The sequence below is a fragment of the Triticum urartu genome, chromosome 4 (genome assembly GCF_003073215.2).
Source record: "Triticum urartu cultivar G1812 chromosome 4, Tu2.1, whole genome shotgun sequence".
Lineage (NCBI taxonomy): Eukaryota > Viridiplantae > Streptophyta > Magnoliopsida > Poales > Poaceae > Triticum > Triticum urartu.
The window spans coordinates 218642776-218665732 of record NC_053025.1 but is presented as its reverse complement, the minus strand read 5'-3'; the positions used below and the strand labels follow the sequence as shown (position 1 = coordinate 218665732).

Here is a 22957-nt window from a genome sequence, read left to right as displayed (position 1 = left end):
ACTGTTTACTGCCATGGACACAGGTCTGTAGGCCCAAGGAGTTGGGTGGACTCGGTTTGGCCAACCTCAGATTTTTCGGGCTGGCTTTGCGAAGCCGCTGGCCTTTGCTCAGATGGGCTGCAGAGGAAAGGCCCTGGCACAGCTTGCCGGACACCACAGAGAAGGAAGTAGCGGCAATGTTTAAGGCGGCATGCTCTGTTTCGCTGGGCAACGGTGAGACTGCGTGATTCTGGACAGACAACTGGTTGCATGATGGACGATCGATCACCGATGCCGCCCCGGCCCTCTTCTCTTTTGTGCGCGACTCGGGGCGTTCTGTCAAGGAGGGGCTGCACAACCAGTCCTAGATCCAAGACATTAGGGGAGGTCTCTCGGTTCAGGCGCTCGCGCAATACCTTGAAATATGGGACATCTCGTAGGCCACGGTGCTGGCACCTGAGACTTCAGATCGTTCGATTTGGAGGCTGACGGATAACCAGTGTTTTTCTGTCAGCAATGCATACCGGATGTTCTTCATGGCGGGCATGCATTTCCGTGCTACAAACCCATTTGGAAGTCCAAGGCGCCGCCTCACTGTCGGTTCTTCATGTGGCTCGTCGTGCATAGGCGCTGCCTCACGGCAGACAACCTGTTGCAAAGAGGTTGGCCGTCCAGCACTACATGCCCACTTTGCTTGGCGGAACCGGAGGACTACACACACCTCTTTGTGCACTGCAGATATACACGTCATCTTTGGAGCATCTTCAGGCAATGGACGGGAGTGCACTTCTCCATTCCAGATGTCTCTTGCAGTACCACTGAGGACTGGTGGCTGTCATCAAGGAAGGGCATCCCCAAAACGGACAGGCGTAATTTCGACACCATTGTTATCCTAGTACATTGGAGGATCTGGAAGGAGCGGAATGCAAGGATTTTTCATCACATGGCCAGCAGCGCCAACAGAGTCCTTGACCTGATTCGTGAAGATATTGTTGTGTGGAGGGCAGCCGAGTGTGTTGTTGACCTCTCTACTTGAGGCTGTCTTTTGTTTTATGTCCTTATTCTACTCCATCCGGGTTTGGAGTGGCCATTTTGTAAAGTGGAGTGAGCCATCGGCGCTAGATCACCTAGACTGATGGCTGTTCGGTTGTACCCTCTTTTCTATCTAATAAAGATCGGCCTATGGCCCTTCGATAACATGGATGGTGGATTAGGGATGCTCACTGGTAGCAGCCGAGGGAGAATGATGGTGCGCAGGATGTCATCGAGGAGCCGCAGGCGGCCGCGGCGCCCAACGACATCCAGGGAGACGAGCACGGGCATCGTAGCCATGACCATGTCTCGGGCACCGCCGCGAGGCTTGGGGGAAGCATCATGTTCCGTCAGTGCTGTCAAGGGTGGGGAAGCCGTCTTCACCGTCGGGGTCATCCTCGGGTCACGGCATGACGGTGGCCCCGTGTCCACTGTCCAGATGGGGATGTGGGTGTGCTAGCCTGTAGCTGGTGTTAGAGGAGGTGGCAACGGAGGGGTGACCCGCCGATGCCGACAAGGCAAGGCGGGCGAGGAGAAGGGGTGAGCAGTGGCAACTCATGGCTTGTCGCGCACCCTCGCCCGGATCTGGTTGGAATCGACGAGTTGTCGCCACAACAGCCTCGCCGAAAACCACCACAAAGAGGAAGGAGTTGAGGAGCCGCTACGCGCATGATCCGACGGAGAGAGCCCGACCCACACAGTGCATGAGCCGGTGGTCGCTACCTCGCACCTGGTCTCCAGGCCGCCTCAATTGTGGCAGTCTACACTATACATCCCATGATGCAGCCACACTGGCCGGGGTCTAGTCGAAAAAAATGTGAGTTGTCACCGCAGCAGACTCGCCGAGAAGAGCCAGAGAGGGAGAGGGAAGACCCGAAAGAGGAATTGCAATAGTGGGGGTGAATGCTTGCACCAACGCCATGCAACAAGGACGTTCGCCGGTAGGGCCAGAAAAATCTGACGTTTGCCAAATAATATTTCCCTTTCTTAAAAGGCCAGCCGCTGCGCCGGCCCAAATTTGGGCCGTTCCGCACGCAGCCGTGCGACCTAGCGTACAGAAGCCATCCAATTTTATGCCCCACGTCATCATCTTCTCCCCCCATGCCCCTGTCCCTAAAGCGTACAGCAGGCGTACAAGGCGGGCGTCGCTCCTCGCCACAGTTCATGGCGCCCTCACTCACGACGGCAGGGCCGCCTGTCGTCTCCGACGACGGTGCTCGTTGAAGAACCTCGACCGGTTGCAACTCCGGCCGTTGCTCCATGGTTGCAGCGCTACGGTGCGGCGCCCGCCGGCCCTCGCCGCCGACGCGTGACTTTCTCCCAACGACGGCCACCAATCACACCGTGAATGGGATGTAGTGAGAAAACATTGATCGTAGCAAAAGCGAAGGCGGTTGCAGCAAAAACCATCGTCGTCGCTGTCTCGTCCACAGCTCTGCCATGAATGGATGGAGCAAATCATCCCGCCGGTCGTGACAAAAAGAGATTAGGGTTGTAGCAAAATTATCATCACCCCGCCGTCGTAGGTTACAACTTTGCCGTGAATGGCCGTAGCAAAAAAAATTCGCTGGACGTAGCAAAAACCATGGACGGTTGCCGCAAAAAATGGATGGATGGATGTAGCAAAAAGAACCCTGGCCGGCTGTATCAAAAAGATTCTCTATGGTTTCATTGAAGCTTCTTTTCATCCAGCGTTGGAGCATTTTGTGTCAACAGTTGAAGCTTTCCCTGATTGACAGTGCCGGTTGAAGCTTTCTCTATAGCCGGTTGAAGCTTTTGGGTTTGAAGCTATTTTGTCAACAATTGCAGCAAAAGAGGGATACTGTGGTTCCAGCATTGCCTTCGCCGGTCGTACATCAATGCTTACCGTCGTTGTACCCTCGTCGATCGCCATTGCAACATGCGTCCCGGCCGCCATTGCAGCTCATGCGTGCCCATAGGTGGGGGTGCCTAAGAGCAGGAGGAAGGAGGTGTTGGTTATGGTCGTCTTCTCCGCCCGCGGTGACTCCCCTAACAACAGGGGCGGCAGTTGGTCTCTAGGAGCAGCCCCGAGTTTCATGGAGGCCGAGGGGGGGGGGGGGGGGGGGGGGGGACAACGAAAAAATGCGAACAGATAAGAGAAAAAGAGGTGAAAGAAGATAAAGCAAAGAGAACAAAAAAACTGAGTGTGCGGTGGGAAAGCGACTCAAGAGGCGTTTGATGTGGAGGAATCGAACACTGCGTGTGTGGCCGGCCGAAATTTCGGCATGCGCGCTGTCTACAAGCATTTTCCTTCTTAAAAGAGAAACCTGAAGATAACATTTCCCCTTTTATAGGGAAACCCGAAGAAAGACATGACGACATATTTAGGGGCTGTTTCACAATGGGCTGGAAGAGTGGAAGTACAACCCCCTATCCACCCAACCATTAGTGTTGCTAAAGAAAAGGGTTAGTTCACACGTTTAATTTGGTCATAGTAATAGCCGTTAAAGTTTATTTGAAAATAAGCACATCCAACACATTTACGGGCCTCAACTAGTGATGAATTGTTCATCTTGACTAGTAACACTGTTTTTCTCTTTTTCCGAGGGAACATCTTTACTATACTGTTACACTACACATGCCAGTTTCTAGAGAATATACATTGACGCAAATCATGTAAAGCTCAACAGTTCGTCGCCAGCAAAGTCTCCTAACAATCATGACCATACAAGCTCCAAGGTTCGGTTTTACTTGCCCTATGCCCCACCCACATTGATCAAAGTCTATGGGCAATGATCTTTAGCTTGACAAGAGATCTGAAGCAAGACACAGGCATTCAACGTCAATCTGGTAATACTGTCAGTTAAGAGGCTATTACTAGGAATGTCCATGGTAGAAATGTTTCCCTATCCACGGAACCATAGAAAAAAAATGCTGCATACTGAACAGCATTTGCTCCCGAAATCGCAATCAGCAGAACGGTCTCAAGCATCCAGTGAGGAAGGTATCTGATGATGATCAGCGGAAGGCCATCCAAACTACCCAATCTCTAAGTTTATGGGCCTATGAGACAGAAAAACAGGGCACCTCCGTCTCTCCAGTGAGCAGTGTAAGTCTGGTAACTACAAGTTTCTCGCATCTACTTGATGCTCATCCAGCTAGTCTTGCCCAGGGCTACTGCGATATATCTTCAAGGATTCCAAAGCCTGCCTGCACATTTTAATTTGAATGATAAGCAAATATGCCTATAGGCTCTCTAAGTGAAACATTGTAGCGACAAGGAAACAAAAATCATTGAGAGGTTATCGCTGTACACTAGACACCAATGTAGCCAAAAGGAACAAAGAGGATACCGTAATCCATCTTCCATCTCTACGTTCCTGGGCTCCAGTTTAAGACCGTCAAGAAATGCACCACATGCCTTTTCATAGTCCTGAAGACAATGAGTTTGAATTATACATACATAAAAAGGGATCACAGCATAAAATGCATAACTTGTAATTCAAAAAAGTTTTTCTACAGAAAATATAGAACTGAACTCAACATGTTATCGCACCTTCAGTAACATTAGAGCAGTTCCTTCACGATATGAGGCCTTTGGCCAGCCAGGCCGCATCATACTGCAAGCTTGAGCATCATTCAAGGCGTTCTTTGCATCACCGAGGCGAAGCCAGCATAGGCTCCTATTTGAAAGCAAGGTTGCATTACCAGGATCAAGTGTCATTGCCTACGAACAGACAGAAGAAGCATTAAACACAATTCTGTGCATTGTTCTTAGATTTGCCCCGCAGGAATTTGTTATGCTGGGTGAATCCCTAAAACTAATTGAATAAAATGTATGCAGTAGACAGAAATCATCAATGACTATTAACTTGCATAAGCATGCTTGGTGAATCCTTATTACTCATTGAATAAAATGTATGCAGTAGACACAAGTCATCAATGACTATTAACTTGCATAAGCATGTCAGAGGAAAACAGCTCAGCGAAGTCATAATCTACTCCTGGATGTAAAAATTTGAATCCATATATATAGCTCAAGCACATAAAAACCAACCAATCAAGAGGTGCCAAATAAGAAAAATATCAGCAGAAATTTGAAAAGAAAAACAGAGGACAGAAGTATAATGTGTGTGTTCACTGGTGAGCCTCTCAAATAGCAACCTCATAATTACTGTGGTCGTATGCATCACAATGATGCAGAGGCCAGGGGCTATCCTCTCTATCCACTGCGCCCTATTCCTCTTGTGGCTCCTACTCAGCCGACGCCACAGGTTCTTGCCTCCGATGCTTTCCAGGCTGATAAGGACACTGTGAAGGCTGCTGCTGATGCTGTGGTCACTGCTGACGTTGCGGTCGCTGCTTATGAACAGTAGGCCTCACACTACCAGGTGGCTCTTGAGATGTATCGTGATGAACTGTCTGCCTACACTCAGTGGTTTGATGATGATGCTCGTGCTGCAGCTGTTCTCAGTTCCAATGTTCTACCTCAGTTTGTCTCTAAGTTTATGGGCCTCACTGCCGTCTTCGAGATGTGGAGTCATCTTCGACAACGCTATCAGCCCTCTGGTGATGCCCTATACCTGGTTGTGGTCCGCCAGGAGCATGCACTTCAGTAGGGTGACACCAATGTTGATGACTTGTACTCACATTTAGTGCCAGCTTGATTCTCTTTGCACTGCTGGTTGTGGTTCTTGCCAGTGATGTCATGTTGTGCGGTCAGACTTGGGAGTTTCAGAGGATGTACGAGTTCTTGTCTCGGCTCCGTAAGGAGTTTGAGCCGCGGCTGCTCAGCTATTAGCTCGTAGTCGTGTTTCTCTTATAGAGGCGCTTTCTGAGATTCGTGCTGAGGAGACTCGCCTATGTGGTGCTGGTTTACTTGAGGTTCCATATGTGCTCGTTGATCGAGCTCCTGCTACGCCGTCTGCTGCACCGGCTCTTTCCCGGTCCAGTGCTCCGCCGCTCCTCCCCACTGCTCCTGGTGGTGAGGGTCGTTCTCGTACTCATTGTGGTTACTGCAACAAGGATGCATGGTCGTCCCGAGTCTGATTGCATTACAAAGAAGTGGCACATGCGGCGCACATCTTCTGGGAGTCATGCTTGTACTACGACATCCTCAAACATCGCCTTGACAGAGCAGGATATTGTGAGGCTTAAGCATTTGCTTGCCGTTACAGGTTCTTCTTCGACGAGTGCTGCAGGTTCTGTGACTGATGCTTCTGGCACTGAGTGACCATCACCTACACAATCAGGTACATCCCACATCCCGACTCTGGAGCTCCCTTTCATATGTCTTCTGATTCTTCCACCTTGTGCCTGGTAGTTCTCCTGATTATTCGATGCATCGTTTGTTTGGTTGTGTTTGCTATGTTGTTGGCCCGCATGAACGCAACAAACTGACCGCTCGGTCCGTCAAGTGTGTCTTCTTAGGATACAGTGATGAGTATAAAGGCTATCGTTGTTGGGATCATGTCTGTTGTCGAATGCTTATTTCTCGGGATGTGACTTCAGATGAGTCTCGTCCCTTCTACCCACGTCCATCTTCTTATCATCGTGATGTTGTTATTCATCCTGAATGTGTCGGATTCAGGACTCCGCAGACCCAAGAAGGTTCGAACTCTGGGGTGTGTGCGAAGATCTCCACCTCTCAAGTCTCAAGCTCGTCACCCTACAGCTTAGCCTCGTCGAGTTCGCGCGAGTGGGGAAGAGGATGAACACAACAGTTTACCCAGGTTCGGGCCACCTTGCGGTGTAAAACCCTACTCCTGCTTTGTGGTGGATTGGCCTCACGAGGGGGCCGAGGATGAACAAGTACAGTGGATGAACAGCCTCGCGAGGGCTCTGGTGGTGAGGGTGGAAAGGATCCGATCTCGTCTATGGTGGTGGCTAACCTATATTTATAGTGGCCTCGGTCCTCTTCCCTCAAAACTTAGGCGGGAAGGGATCCCACAATGGCCAATTTGAAAGGGGACAAGAAATACATCTAATCCTGATGAAAGGTGATCTTCGCCTGCAAAGCTTCTGGTCGTGACGTAGCGGTGGGCTCGATGATGACATCCATCCTGCCGAGCTCGTGGTCTTGGTCTTGTTGCACCGGAATGGAAAGCTTTGGGGGACTCCTCGGGAACCTGCGTCCGTCCTTGCTCCCTTAGCACCGAAAGGGAAACTGTCTCCTCTGTGCCCGCTGACGCCCGCCTGGTCTTGGTCGTCATGGCTAACGTCATCGCAGCCTCGTGAGGCTGGGTACCTGCATAGAAATCTCCGCTCCTCGAGAGGCAACCTGGGGAGGCCGCTCCTCTGGAAGTCTTGATGTCGTTCTCCTCGCGAGGCTGAGGCCCTCGCGAGGGTCTTGTCTTGGAGGCCTTGCCGCTGGGCCGTACCAGGCCGTCGAGGGAGCCACGCCGTGGGCCGCAAACAGGCAGATATGGGTACCCCCGATCCCAGAATGCCGACAGTAGCCCCCGGGCTCAAGGCACGCTCGGGCTGGCTTCGAGGCAAAGCCGAAGAGGGAAGGCAGAAGCGTCGCGGACCCCAACCGCCTGCGGGCCAGGCTTGACGCATGGCGTTCGACGGGGTGTGGGCGCCTCCGCTTTCCCACGCCGCCTCGGCAACCGCCCAGGCTGACAAGGGACTGGCGCACTCCTGTATGACCATCATTGCTCGAACGCGAAGGGACGCCGGTTGGCCTCTGACCGCCTATAAGAGGGCGAGGGAGACGGAGCCCCCAGCTCACCTTCATCTTCCTGCTCCTCATTCCTCATTCTTGAGGCAGCAGCATCCATGGCACCGGTGAGGAGGTTCTCCGCCGCCGAGAAGGGGAAGGCTCCACAGGAGAGGATAGAGTCGTCCCCGCCAAAGAGAGGGCGATGTCATCCTCGCAAGATCACCGCGACGCCGGCGGCGGTTCCCCAGGGGCGTGAGCGAGCCCCCGCGGGCGTCCGATTGCCTCCGATGGCCGTGGGAAAGGTCCCTCCCGCGGGGGTGGCAGCGGAAGCCGCGACGGCCGTGGTCGAGGTGGAGGGCTCGCGGTGGCCGCCCGGCCGCCGCGCCCGCGATCCCACACGGCCGACGTGGCCCGAGAGTTCGTGGTGTGGGTGAAGAGGCCGGAGGGCATCTGGATCCACCTCCCGTGCTTCTTCGCGGAGGAGTTGCCGTCCAGAGGGCCCGGTGGCCTGTGGCTGCAAGCCGACGGTTGTTGCAGCAAGGCCTCGTGGGTGGAGGTCGAGGTCACCCCCGCAGGCAATGTGTTCTTGAACCGCAGGTGGCAGACATTCGCCCGCGCCTGCTGCCTGCAAGGGAGGCGTACCCTCCACTTCAAGTATGATGGAGCGGCGATGCTCTTCGTCAAGATCTTCGGGGAAGACGGCTGGCTCTTGGGGTGCTGCCCAGAACGCGACGGCAGCGACAGCGACCACCTTTCCGATAACGACGACCATCGCGGCGGTGGCGCCCTCCGCGGTGAACTTGCCCTTGGCGATGGCCGCGACACCTCCGGCAGCGGCCGCGTCTCCCCCAGGGAGAGTACGAGCGACAACGACTACGACGAGCCGCCATGTCGCTGCGCCCAGACCAAGGAGGAGGGTGAGGCGCCACGCCACCGGGCCCCTATCAAGGAGGAGGACTTCGACTGATCGTGGTAGCGCCAGAGCCGGGCCTCGAGAACAGTGGCCCTCCGGAGGCCGCTCCTTTTGTTTGTTTTCTGCTTCCTGCATCCAAAACCATGAAGGGCCCCACGGGGCGTGTAATGAACTATGGCGCTTGCGTCTTTTTATCACTGTTTCTTGCTCGTATTATAGCATCTACGTGGTTACTAATTGAAAGATTCCTGCCTGGCGTGATTATGATAACTTAGCTCGATGTGCTCGCGACCCTTGACGGGTCCCTGCGTCGTGGGGGCATGCTCCTCCGGAGCCTTGACCTTGGGAAGACCCCTGAGGTCCCGAGGGGGAGCTCGCGAGGTTCCGGGGCTGGTTTCTCGGGGAGTGCTCAGGATCCTGCGTTGTTTGTCCCACTTTCTGCTCGTGGTCAGACTCTTCTTCTATATGCTGATGGCATGATCATCTAAGTACATTGCCTTTGAGAACATGTCTTACTGAACAGTTTCTTATGTCTGATCTTGGACCTCTTCGCTACTTTCTTGGGATTGAGGTTTCTTCTATCTCTGATGGCTTCTTTATTTTCCAAGAAAAGTATATCCAAGATCTTCTTGCTCGTGCTGCTCTTACTGATGAGCACATTATCCAGATTCCCATGGAGCTCAATGTTCGCCTCCATGCTTTCTAATGGTGGCCCCATGTCTGGTCCAACGCGTATCGTCATTTTGTTGGGAGTCTTGTCTATGTAGTTGTCACTTGTCTGGATATCTCCTATCCTATCCATATTTTGAGTCAGTTTGTTTCTACTCCCACTTCGGTTCACTATATCACCTCCTTCAGATTCTCTTCATGGCACGATCCCTCGACATCTTTTCTTTCCCTGCTCCAATTCGTTACAACTTCAGGCCTATTCGGATGCCACGTGGGCTAGTGATTCCTCGTATCAACGTCACTTTCTGCTTACTGTGTTTTTCTTGGTGGTTCTCTTATTGCCTGGAAGATGAAGAAACAAACTGCAGTTTCCCGTTAGAGTGAAGAGACTGAGTTGCGAGCTATGGCTCTTTTGACGGATGGTTACTTCACGAGTTTGGTGTTTATGTTACCACACCTACTCCACTTTTGTCTATCAGCATTGTACGCGACCATGTGAAGTATGAGCTCACCAATCATATTCGTGTTGATGCTTCTTTGTGCGTGTTGGTGTGCATGATCAGGTTATTGCTGTTCAGTATGTGTTTTCCTAATTACAGTTGACGGATTTTTTTACAAAGGCCCGGAGTAGAGCGCAACATGGTTTCTCTCTCTCCAAACTCAGGTGTTGTTGATCCACCCTGAGCTTGAGGGGGGAGGGGGGGGGGATTATATATTTTCCATGTAATATCCCCATTGTTTAAGGGTTTTCCTGCAAATTTACCACACCTGTACATGTATATATATCCCAGGAAGTACAAGTTGCTATTTCCCTAACAGGAACCACATCATCCATTTATAAGGACTACTTAGACTTCCTGACTGAACCTGGCTTATAGATTGACAGGACTCACCTAGAAGGATTTAACCTGGTCACCTGGACAAGGACGGCTAATTGACTACTTACACACCGGAATTCACTTCCTAATTCCATGGACTTATCTCTAAACCAGTTCCGAAACTATTATTCATGGATACAATCTAGGTGTCAACTTCTCCCTGGAAGCTGCAAGCTGGCCGCTAGTATTGGTCACATCCTGCCCCTACATGTATGTGCTGTTGCTGATGCCCATGGCCTATGTCCACAAACACAACAATGAAATGGATGGTACGACCCGTTCTGGCACTGATCCAACTGCCTCATGGATACAAGCATGCACAACAAGAGACAACAGATATAGCAGCTTAAGAGCATCTACAGCCGGGCGCCTCAAACAGACCACAAATGCCCGGGCGGACCGCCGATCACTGACCGGTAAAAAAAAGTGATCCAGACGGCGCCTCAAACGCCCGGGCTGACCGGCACCCCTCATATCCAGCCTAAATCTTGGGCAGACATGGGGAGGTCCGGGCGCGACCGCCACGTCGGACTAGACAGCCCGACTCCACTACAAATTGCACCAAATCCACCGCCCTCCTCCCTCCCACCAATTCCCGTGTCCGATCCCTTGCCATTGGCCACCCTTGCTCCCCCATCCTCGCCACCCTAGATGTCGCCCAGCCCATCCCCCACCGCTGCCATGGAGGTTGTGTCTGCATCGTCCGTGGGCCTCCCGTCCTTGGCTTTGTCCTGCAAGCCGGAGAACGTCGCCCAGAGGGACCGGCGGTGGAGGCAGCGGGAGAGGGAAGCGGCGTCGTAGGGAGCGGATGCGGAGACAAGGGTCACACCGTCCGACCCCAGTTGGGGAAGAGGAGACGGTTGGATGGGGGCACAATCCGGAGAGTTTCCCGGCAATGCAAAGGGCTCCAGGGGACGTCTATGACTCGCCGCCGCTCGTTTGGTCGTGTACAGGCCCGGGCATCGGCTGCCCACGCCCTGTTCGACGGAATGACATAGCAGGACTACATTTATTTTGCTCCTCTTCCAATCAACTTTGCATATGTGATGATCAATGTTTTGCATAGACCTTTAGTTCATTTGAAACCATGATAATTGTAGGAATTGATCATGTCGGACATGATCAATGGTAATTATGATCAGATCCAAGCGCAGTATGAGTTGGGGGATCCAACTTGTCCTACGTTTGAAGTAGGCAGCACATCAAACCCCAATCCGAACAAGAAAAAGAAGGGAAAGATGCCCAGGCAAGAGGTCCAGCATTCACAACTTTTGAGACATCTTGTTGGTTAAATCTTGGTTGGCCACAACATTGGACCTCATACATAGCACGGAGCAAAAAGGCAATCAGTATTGGGAGAAGATCCACAAGCACTATCATGAGCATTATGTGGAGCCGCATCCTATCGCCACCAACCGCAATGTGGCATCTCTCCAACATCGATCATCGATCGGGGATAATTTAAGGGGAAATGAACAAATACGTCGGCTACTATGCACAAGTGCTTGGCCGCCCTCAAAGTGGGATGGGAGCGTCCACTCACATAAGCATAATCACTTCATTTTGTCATAGTTTAAATTGCTTGTATTTTTTGTTGCATTCTCATCGTTATACATGCATTGTTTGCTAGACAATGGTGGCAGCCACTATGTATCAAGAGACGGAGAAGAAGACATTCGGTTTTAGCCATTGTTGGGTGCTATTGAATGGCAAACCAAAGTGGACACAATTTGTGGCCGATCTCAAGGCCGGCAAGAGGAAGAATGATGGCTCAAGCTCCCACCAATCAATTGGGTTAGACGACGAAGAGGAAGAAATTGTAGGGGAGAATGGAAGAGCCACCATGGCAAAGGATAACCGGCAAGTGATGGGAGACAAGTGGGAGAAGGCTAGGGCCTCTCGTGATGCCGCGGCTACAAAAATGTCCTCCACTTGTACAGGCATTTTTTCCGTAAGGGAGAACAAGAAAGAGGAAAGGTACAAGCTCATGTTGGATGCACAAAAAGAGAGGATGGATTGGGAACAGGAGAGGGCGTTCAAGAAGCTGCAAATTGAGAGAGAAGATCGAGTTGGAGAAGAGCGAAGCGGTGATCAAATGGGAGATGGAGAAGGCCCAGACATTTGGAGAAATTGAGCTTGAGAATAAGAGGTTGCAACTTGCTCGAGACGCGGAGGGTGCCAAGGTAATGTTGACAGAAGAAAGTACCTTGGATGAGCATGCAAAGTGGCTTGTGGGAATGAAGGAGATCAACGAACGTAGGGACTATGAAGCAAGGATGATTGCGGAGCAGGAGACAAAGCTGGCCGCGGAGGAGGAGGCAAGGCTGGCCACAGAGCAGGAGGCATGGATGGTCCGATGAGTGATCCGGCCAGTGAGTGATCTGTCACGCTCGGACTTCAATTTCATTTTGGCATGTCCGGACTGTCAAACTATGATTTATTTTGCTTTGTCGCATTTGGCAAATTGTTGAATTGTGATGAATTTGTGCTCTATGATCGACGTGCATGCATTGCATGGATTTGAGGATTCACATATGAGGAGTCCCGCTGTCCGGCAGGCCAAATGAGGGGCCGCCCGGCGCCATCTACAAATGCGCCCACGGGCATATAGGGAGCCGGATTTGCCAAATCCAGCTGTAGATGCTCTAATAGGAACGGGTCAGAGACATTAGCATATCTGCAATCTCTATCAACTTTGCAACATTAGCATATCTGCAAATGTGCAGAAAACATAATCCCCATACCAACATGCCATTCCAAGAAGAAACAAACAAATAAGGCTAAAATGCCTTATAGGATCTTGAACATTTTTGAACAGTCAACAAGCATAAACTTATACAACAAGATTAATAATATGGGGCTGTATATCCATCAGATGAACGAAAATTTTCAAAACCTCAACTTTTGTGTATTAGTCCATAATACTAGAATAGAAAAAACAAAATCAATACAGTATTTTATAAAAGATAAAAATAAATAATTACTGAAACAAAATATATATTTACAATATATAGAATTTCCGGAGTAGTTTTACTCTGATAGAGAAAAACAAGTAGAATATTATATATACGGGATAAGAACTAAACCAGGAAATTTAGTTTGCAGAAGTTGCACACACTTTGTACAAACTTTGCACTATGCCATAACATGCAAGAACTAGTATAAAGAGTGCAGTTCAGGCCAACCAAGGAGCAATTTTAGGTGGCTCAGATTTACGGAAATTTCAGGCAACTGAGAATTAGCAAATTCGTAATAATATACCTCTTTGTAAATTCTTGCTGCAAGATAATAGTTCCCGTTCTTGAATGCCTCATGCGCTTTAGATTTTGCACTAGTAAGCATGGCTTTCTGAAACATTGAGAGCAACCAAATGATATAAAAAGATTCATTACCACACCTAATCCCTTCCCACATGTTATAACTACTTTCTCCCTGAATCAATGCAATATCTCATCTCAATATCTACCATGTATAAAGTGGTCATGAATATTAAACCTCCTGTCACGCGGTTTATCCATAAAAATAATAATAAAGCTTAGTATCCCCAGTTGGAATAATTGTTTGATTTGTTTCAACTTCTGCATGATTCTACTGTGATCCAACCCAAATTACTGATAGAAGTTAGTCTGACTTATCTCAAATTCCCACATTTCAAATGTTCTCTTATCTGCATTGCTGATGACCCCATTTTGCATCCTCTACATCCCCAAGGACAACAAAGCCTTCAGTCACAAGCAAGTTGGAATAGGCTACCTCTGCAGAATCCCCGCAGATCATAATCTCATCACTTAACTAGTATTTCTTCGCCAATTTATTAGACATTATTTTACCTTAGTTGTTAAATGCTCATCTCTGTCCAAACTGATTTAAAATCAACACGGGGTGTTAACCCTGGCTAGGTTAGTCCTTACAAGACTCAGAAGAGTTCAAACACATAACCACAGGGATGCCAGTAAATCACTATGCACGTTGCATAATTACAAACCTAACATGGAATGTGCCGTCAAAGTCATGTCAGAAAGACTATACGGTTTACAAGCTTAACAGAACAGATCAAGGTAAATATTTAAACCGCTTTCAACAAAACTGTATTGCTCCCAAATGATTAGTATGCAACACAACTGACATATTTTCATTTCTCCGGCTCATAGGTCATAGTTAAGAAAAGCATGCACTAATAAGACTGGCGCACACTTAACATGCATGGTCAATACAATTCTTAGCCACCAATTGTAGTTAAATTTTCAAATATTCACAGAGAAAGAGGGGGCAATGAATTTCAAGCACATTTCTGAAGTAACAGCAATGAATTTCAGAAACCCCAAACTGGGAAGGTCTCTGTCTGAAAGCTAACAGCCAACATACACAGTTGCACACAAACCATTTAAATACATATAATAATGGTACTCAAATTATACCTTCGCTGGGCGCGCTGATTTTACATGCCTAATGATCCCATCTACACTCCAGTCACGTACATTTGGAATACAAGAAGTGACTGGAAATAGAATCTCAACATCTTCACGCCTACCAGAGCGGGCAGCAATTTCAATAGGAGCTCGTCCTAACTGCCATGATAACAAGCAGGATTAACTTCACCCAGTATTTGGCAATGGAAAATGACAAAATTGCAGTACGCAAGACATATGAACAACCATCGGGCACATACACATGGTATAAATATAAAATAAATTCTAGAGATCGGCATAACATTAAGTGCTACAGAAACTTTGTAGCGTATATTGTAGCAATGAGCACATAAACATGTGACAGGACAGCAACCACAACTCAAGAACTATATTTTTAACATATGTGATATAATACTACCCTGACAACTTCTAGGATGAAACAGAGAAGTGGTAACTCTTCCTGGTATTTGCAACCTCTGCTTCATTTTTCCTCCAAAATGGTAAGAACAACTGTTATATTTTTATCCCAACAACCCAAAGTTCTTTGCAAGTTCCATGTAGAAAATTTTGTTCGAAGTGGAAACTCTAAGGTATGTTCTTCCAATCTAGTAGATAGCCTAGAACCATCACGTGCCTCTCCAAATAATAAAATAGAACAGGAGACTGAATTTCAAATGTAGCTTTGATGTTTCGTGTATTTTATTTTACCCTACTAGGATAAATCTAGGCACCCAAAATACACACAAAATAGACCTGCCTATAAGCAAATTCATCCAGATGTTTGTCTCAAGTTAACAGTTTGAAATGAAAAACCAAAAATGAACTTTTACTAGAATATCTTATATTAGGTATAGACACGAAAGCATGCATGTAACAGCAAGGTACAACAGCTTACACTGTCAGGAACATTAGCATCCGCACCAGCCAGAACTAAGCACTTCAGGATTTCAGTTGAGGCACTAATGGCAGCAATGATTAATGGTGTCTCTTTACAATTACCATCCACATCAGCACCAGCCTAACAATAACAAATCTGGGTTATATTCTTCATACAACACACATACAAATTGCGTCATAATCATTTGAAGAAAAATAAAGAAATTAGTTGAGTGACATCCTCTTTTTTCATTATTACGTAATGTGTAAGTTGATGTACGAAGTAACATACCTCAAGCAGGAGCTTCACACATTTCAGTGAGTGCACAACAGTAGCACAATTGCAAGAGCAGTATAACCAGTACCACCCAAAGCTATCTTATGCTGTTGAGAGATTAAGAAATTAGAAATCGCGTATAACTAGAACTAGCATACAACTTAAAGGAGGGGAGGGGTCAGGACCATGTTACTGTGAGTAAAAACTTTTGTTAAAAAGATGAAATAACAAAATTAGCATACACAAACATTGCAAAAGTAAATGAATTAGCTTCTCATATTATCTATGAAAGTTGATGAATCCTCATCATCCGTGATCCTTCTGGGACGTCTGTGACCATTCCTAAAAATGCATACGAAAGAGAAGTAGAAAAAATAAGGGCAAGGCTGAGTTTCCAGCACAGTAAATCCATGGACATACAAGAGGCAAAGCTAGATCTTAACAGTTATTGTGCATTGAACGTCAAGCACTAATAAAAATATAGGAACGCTGCAAAGCAAGATCTTACTGATGAACACACTAGAGTGATACCGTGTTAAATGATTGGTAAGCATGCTGAATTCAAGTTGTCAGACATATCATGCAACGATGGTAGAAACTGAGATTATGCATGGATAATGCCGAATGGTGCTCGGAAGCATTTGCTGCCTTCTCAAATAATTTTTTTTTCGTTCTTCAAAATATTCTCACATGTAGATGACTCCTTATCATGTTCAAATTTCATGTTTTATGAAAAGTTTACGTTTTCTTATTGGCGTGGAAAAAAAACAAGCACCTACAAAAATGCCTTTTTAGCTCCTGATTCCTGTGTTTTCATGCAAACTACTCCCTCTGTATCAAAATATAAGACGTTTTTAGGCTAGTTTAGCCTACAAAAACGTCTTATATTTCGGTACAGAGGTAGTACAAGTCAAGAACAAAATTACTAGCACTTGAGGGTACATGATTCACACGTATATACATGCAAGATTTTTATTCTTTGAATTTTTGGAGTTAAAAAAAGAACATGCTAGGAAAAAGAAGCATGTTGTACAGCCAAGTCTCTAGAATCCACCAACCTAAAAAAAAGGCTTCTACACTCCACCTGTCACTGGTGGAATGTGTGCAGTGAAGCTGGGAAAATCGGTGGCTGGGCGCTCAAAAGGATACTAAGGGTTGATTAGTAGATGAGAGAAAATGAATTGGCTTGAAAAAACATCAACAATGTTACTCATATTAGCAAGAAAAATATATGAATGAGAATAAGGTTTGAAAACTGGAGCAGGTGAAGAGCCAGACTCCACGTGTTTATAGCTTATAGCTAGAAGGAATAAAAACAACAAGTGCAACATGACAAAGCCAGCCACATGAAAAAAAACTCAAATAGGATAAAGTTGATGGATAAGGAAACACTGAAATAAGTATATAAAAAAAACTATATTGTCGATCTTACCATTCTAAATAGCATGAAGGTTCAGAAAAAGTAAAGATGGGAGTGACACTTACATCTGCATGGTGTTCTAGCAAAATTTTCACAATATCATCCCGCCCATTACGTGCAGCAGAATGCAGTGCCGTCCCACCAAGATGTATTGCATCAACATAAGCTCCACTGGAGAGTAAGAACTCAACTATTTCACAGCTTCCTGGATAAAAATAATACAGGATATATCTTTAGTCAACTGTAGATTTTTGTTGTAAGTCCTTGTATTCACGCCATCCTATCTAACAATGTGCTAAGAAACAAGTCTAAATTAGAGGACATACTGAAATACAGAGTCAATATGGCTTGTGAATTGATTGAGTGAGTATGCATGACGTGGACAAAAGGGCATTTCAAAAAAATTGGACTTGGCTAAACTAAATTAACAATGTCATGAAAAAAACAGATGGCCTGCTTGTTATATTTTCTCCATGATATGATGTCTATGGGGGAAAAGGAAGAACTTTCGCATACAGCCAGCACCATACTCACTTTCCTCGGATATTTGCCACTACAAAGAATATTCCGTCAGAAATTTTTACTCCATGTCTCACGGATATATGGGTCCTCACGCAGTAGTACACAGGGAGATGAAGAACACTTTATGAGTGATACTTATGCGTAGAGATCAATACTACCTTCTGCAGCAGCAAGGTGGAGAGGAGTACTCCCACTGTCGTTGAGCTTAATTGTAGCAGCACCTTGATCAAGAAAGTAACGCACCAAATCCACATTCTGACGGCCAATCGCAACAGTCAAAGGTGTTTCGCCTGTCAGGGACAACAGAGCAGAGAAGCTTAGCACAAACAAATTCAGCCCATCCAAGGAAACACCTACCTGGATGAACGAGAGCTACTCTCTAATCGACGAAAGCTACTCCCTACTTATTACGGAAAGGAAAGGAAAGGAAAGGAAAGGAGAGGGCTTGAAGGAAGGCGACGCACCCATCGGGCCTACGTCATCGACATCCAGCCGGATGTCCTCGACAAGGTAGCGCCGTAGCGGCACACGGACAGGCTCCCGCCTAGGGCCGCGGTCTGCAACAAGCCCATGCCGTAGCCGTCCCTGACCGCGCCCATCTTCTCAGCGAGGCGACTGCCTTCCGCCCCCCTTCCCACCACCCTCGCCGCCTCTGAAATGCAAAACGAATCGGCGCCAAAATCAGCACGGAAACAGACGGGAACCGGAAAATGAAGAAAGTAATCGCAGACGCGGACAGAGGGAGGTAGTACTTACTCTTGACGAGGTGGAGCTCGCCGTCGAAGGCCGCCTTGAGGAAGCCCTGGTCGAAGGAAGGGTTGGAGATGCGGCTGGGGTCCCATGAAGGGAGGCCGCCGCCGCCGCGGTCGAAGGCAGTGGGAGGGAAGAGAGGCGGCTGCGGTGCCATGGCAACGGGGTTGGCAGTACTTACAGCGTAGGAGGGGGCAGACGGGAAGGGAGTGAGGGCCAGTTCTTCTGACCCCTCCTCAGCTTTTTCCAGAACTGTCATTTCATTTTTCTTTACAATTCCTAGCTAGTTAAGATCTAATTAATTAGAAATTATAAAAAAATATAGAGTGACAATTCTAGGAGAAGCTGGGGAGGGGGTTAATTCTGGAAGAATTGTCCAAAAAACTGGCCCGGAATGCTGTGGAGATCGGGAAGGACGGCGCGTATGAGGACAGATAGAAATGGGGCGTGTTTGGTTACAGAAAATTAGAAGACATCAGTTTGTTTGAAGGAGGTAACGACAAGATTGCCTCATCCTAGTAATACTTAAAGTCAGTTTGTGTTAAACTAGCAATTACTAAATATTTTAATTATAAGATATAATAGATGGATGTCAAAATGATTCTCATGAGATGAAAATAGAATTAAGGTTGTATATTTGATACGGCTCAAGATAATTTTATCGATCGATAGGATGCTAGTAAGTGAGCAAACTTCAAGAGATCATTGAAACAAGCATAATGAAGTTGAAATCTTTGTTATGATGAAATGGTCAAATAATCTGATCTCATCGAGAAAATAAAAATGCTTGTATTTATAAGAAAGTAAGTGGAGCATAATAATACTTCCTTCGTCCGAAAAAGTTTGTCCCTCAAATGGATGTATCTAGCACTAATCTGATGCTAGATACATCCATTTAAGAGACAAGCTTGGGACAAACTTTTTCGAACGAAAGGAGTATTTCTAAGGGTCTTTTACATCTGTGTCTCTAACTTGAACTCATTACTCATATTTACCCTTAATTTAAAAGCGTGCTCAAATTTGCCTCTTTGCTGTCAAGTCACTTTATAGGAATACCCTTTCGTGCCGTTACCGTCCGGTCAAAGGAGTTTGACCGTCTGGTGAACAGTAACTCCGTGAACAGTAAATTCGAAAAAATAGCAACAAAAATAAAAAATCTGAAATTTTATGGGAACGAAGATACTCGAGTACGCAAGGTGCGTGCAAATTTTTGTGGTGTTTGGACATTCCATGAGCCCGTGAGAAAGGAAAGAATTTAATATGTATGCTCGTGAACAATAAATTTAAAAAAAATAGCAAAAATTACAAAAAACCTGAAATTTTGCAAGATCAAAGACGCTCGGGTGTGAAAGGTGAGTGCAAATCTTTTGTGATCAAATGATATGGGAGGAGCTGTAGTAAAAAACAAAATAGTGCATTTTTAGCCAAATTTTGATTTCTTTTCTTGGCAAGCTCCTGCAATGTCCAAACACCACAAAAATTTGCACGCACCTTGGACACCCGAGCGTCTTCGATCTCACAAAATTTTAGATTTTTTAATTTTTTGTTAATTTACTGTTCACAAGTATACAAATTAAATTCTTTCCTTTCTCACGGGCTCGTGGAATGTCCAAACACCACAAAAATTTGGACGCACCTTGCGCACTCGAGTATCTCACAAAATTTCAGATTTATTTTTATTTTTTTGGCTATTTTTTGAATTTACTATTCATTAGACGGTCAAAGCCCTTTGATCGGAGGGTAACGACACACAAGAGCATTTCTATAAGGTGACTTGACGGCAGAGGGGCAAATTTGGGCATGCTTCGAAATTAGGGCCAATATGAGTAGGTGGTTCGAATTAGGGACATAAATGCAAATTGCCATATTTCTAAACACTATGTGTACTTGACACTTTGTTAATTAGAATTATATGAATTTCTTGACATAAATTAAGACTTTATTAAACTAGTTTTTCAATAAAGTACGTAACCAGTATATAGTCCTAGTATTAGCGAAAATGCCTTTTGGAGCTCGGCCTCCATGGAGGCCAGTTTTTGAAAAACACAAAATTCATGAAAATTCATATTTTTACAATTCAAAAAAATCTGAAAAAAATTACAGATATACATGGAGGCATAACACACATGTGTGTAATTTTTTAGGACGAAATACGTTGAAATGAAGGCTGTGCAAAAAAGACAAATCTGAGGCTTTTTAACACATGTTACTATTCATCCTTAAAGTTCAGAAATTTGTCTTTTTGTGTAGGTCGCATTTTGAAGTATTTCATCTTGAATTTTTACATGCACATACATTTCATCCGTGTATAGTTGCATATTTATTTTCAGAATTTTTTGAAGTCAAAAAGTTTGAATTTTGAATTTTTCAAAAATAAAGGGCTCCATGGTGCTCGGTCACCAAAACGCCCTACTCTAGTATTAGGCATAATAATCTATGGAGATAGTAGTGTCTAATCGGCCTTAACCAAAATACGTATTGACAAATATTAAAAGCAGTTTAGTATTAAAACGTGAGGAAGAGTTTCTTTTTTTTCGAGCATGTGAGGAAGAGTTTCTTGTCAAAGTCACATGAAAGAAGTTCTTAGCAACAATCGGTATCTTGAAATACTGACGAGTGAAATACATGATTTCAATCACACTTGTGTTAATTTCATGGTATGCATATAAATAACCAAATATGATCATACTTGAAGTAAGTTGTGAGTAAAGTTACCAAAATGGTCAAATTGTTGATCATAGGACAGTGAAAATGTCGTCAAGTATTGACGACATGTTTCTTGCATTAGGAGAAAATGAAAAGATTGTTGTAAGGAGTTGCGTCAAAACAAGCTCATTGTAAGTAGTACATCGATAAAACCTTCATCTATTCTCCAAAGCGATTTTTGATTTCAAACTAAATGATTTATGGTGGCACAGTAAGTTAGAATTGGTCCAAAAAGTTAATGTCTTAAATTCTGTTGGAACTTGGAAGTATGCCCTGGAGAAATAATATTGTGTTATTATATTTCTATGTTCATAATTTAGAATTTATATTCTATACTATAATTGCTATGATCCTGGAATATATGATTTAGTGGAAAAATCATATGCACGTGTAGAATGGTAAACGGTAAAATAAGATTCCTAATCCCGCCTCTAAGACTAGCTCAAGTGTTGTTGGTGATTATGTTTTCTGGATCTTGAGATATCGTTAAGTGTAACGATAGTATCAAAACAACATTGAGAGTATGAGTTAGAAGAACGATCATACTGAATCGATCCAAACTTGTTTGTTATACTTTGAGATAATATCGTCATGCGTCAATTGTTATAACATGGAGTGTTAACTTGTGATTTTAGTTCCTTAGACCATGAGAGTATCATTGTCACTTCTTGTCGTACGATCAGCTTTGGGGTTGCTCACACGTCATGACTAACTTGATGATCATAACGATAACTTACAGGTTCATCGGAAAGTTTGACAAGGGACACGATAGCTCGAGTGGAATTTGCTCCTCCAACGATGGAGAGATATTCTTAGGGCCCTCTCGGTGTGACGGCATCCATCATCGTCTGGCCAGACACAGGTGACTTCATCACGGGGGTACCAGAACGCGACAATGAGAAAGAAGAACAAAACCGGCAACAAGGAGACCGATATAATGAGCATGTCTATGACTCAATAGGATACTGATATATCTCACCTCGAGTTTTGTAGGGTATCACAAAGCAAAGGGAACATCACATGATAACCAAAAGGTTCACTCTAATGTCATTCGTGTAATCATAGGGATCGATATGGACGTCGAAGGTTCCGCTATTGGTCATTGAACGAAGGAGGTTTCGTTCATGTCTATGGTTTACCGAACCTACATGGTCACAAGTTTAAGCTAATCACGATTTGATGAGTGTTAGTAGGATGAGAGTATCGAGGATTTATTTGTGAAATAGTTTTGTTAATATTCAGAATAGTTCCAAGAGGATCCGGAGGTGTTTCGAAGTCACCGGAAGGGTTTCGGAGTTTATCGAGCAATACCGGGTATTACCGATAATCAATATATAGGTGAAAAATGTTTCTGTGATCTTAAATTATATATAAAAGGATCTGATAATTGTTAGAAGGCTTTTATAAATAATTAAATATCAACGGGCCTTAAAAGGCCAAGAGGAGGAAGGCAACTCGGGCCACAAGGGCCCAAGTGGAGGAGATGCATCCTCTTTCGATAGGGGGAGACTGAATTTGAGTGGGGGAGGAGTCCCCCTCTTGGCCGCCACCCCAAGGAGGGTATTTCCCTCCTTGTTGGCTTCCCCTCCTTCCCCCTCTAACCTATATATAGTGGAGGTATTTGCCCTTTTCTTCATACAAGTTTTAGGTGCCTCCTCTAGCCCAACACTACTAGTTCTAATTGAGATAATTACGGCTAGTTATATTTCCTCTAATTATCATAATTAGAAGCCCCGAGTGGTTCTAATATTCTCCTCTAATTCTCAGGAGGAGATTAGTTCTGGACGGCGAAGCGCTGCCGGATCATGAAGACTGCACGCTTGCAAACTTTAGAGTTGTCGTGCTTTCGGTCTTCGGTTCGAGTGATCGTACGAGGGCGGTTCGCGGGATCATTCATGGAG

General features: G+C 45.9%; 1 protein-coding gene across 1 annotated transcript; it reads right to left on the bottom strand.

The window, feature by feature from the left end:
- Positions 1-3561: 3561 nt before the first annotated feature.
- Positions 3562-18068, bottom strand: LOC125554696 (ankyrin repeat and protein kinase domain-containing protein 1-like). Its single transcript, XM_048718165.1, has 10 exons — positions 18065-18068; positions 17759-17890; positions 17194-17283; positions 15674-15759; positions 15401-15523; positions 14515-14664; positions 13358-13444; positions 4529-4699; positions 4326-4405; positions 3562-4182 (listed from the first exon to the last, which is right to left on the bottom strand). Exons 1-10 carry the CDS (start codon positions 18066-18068, stop codon positions 4131-4133), a joined length of 975 nt encoding a protein of 324 aa, XP_048574122.1. The 3' UTR covers positions 3562-4130.
- Positions 18069-22957: the final 4889 nt, after the last annotated feature.

Coding starts and splice junctions, on each gene's coding strand:
- LOC125554696 (XM_048718165.1), bottom strand. Junction 4,700..13,357: donor CAGCAAGAATTTACAAAGAG/GTATATTATTAC, acceptor GTCTGTTCGTAG/GCAATGACACTTGATCCTGG. Junction 4,406..4,528: donor CTGCTCTAATGTTACTGAAG/GTGCGATAACAT, acceptor CATTGTCTTCAG/GACTATGAAAAGGCATGTGG.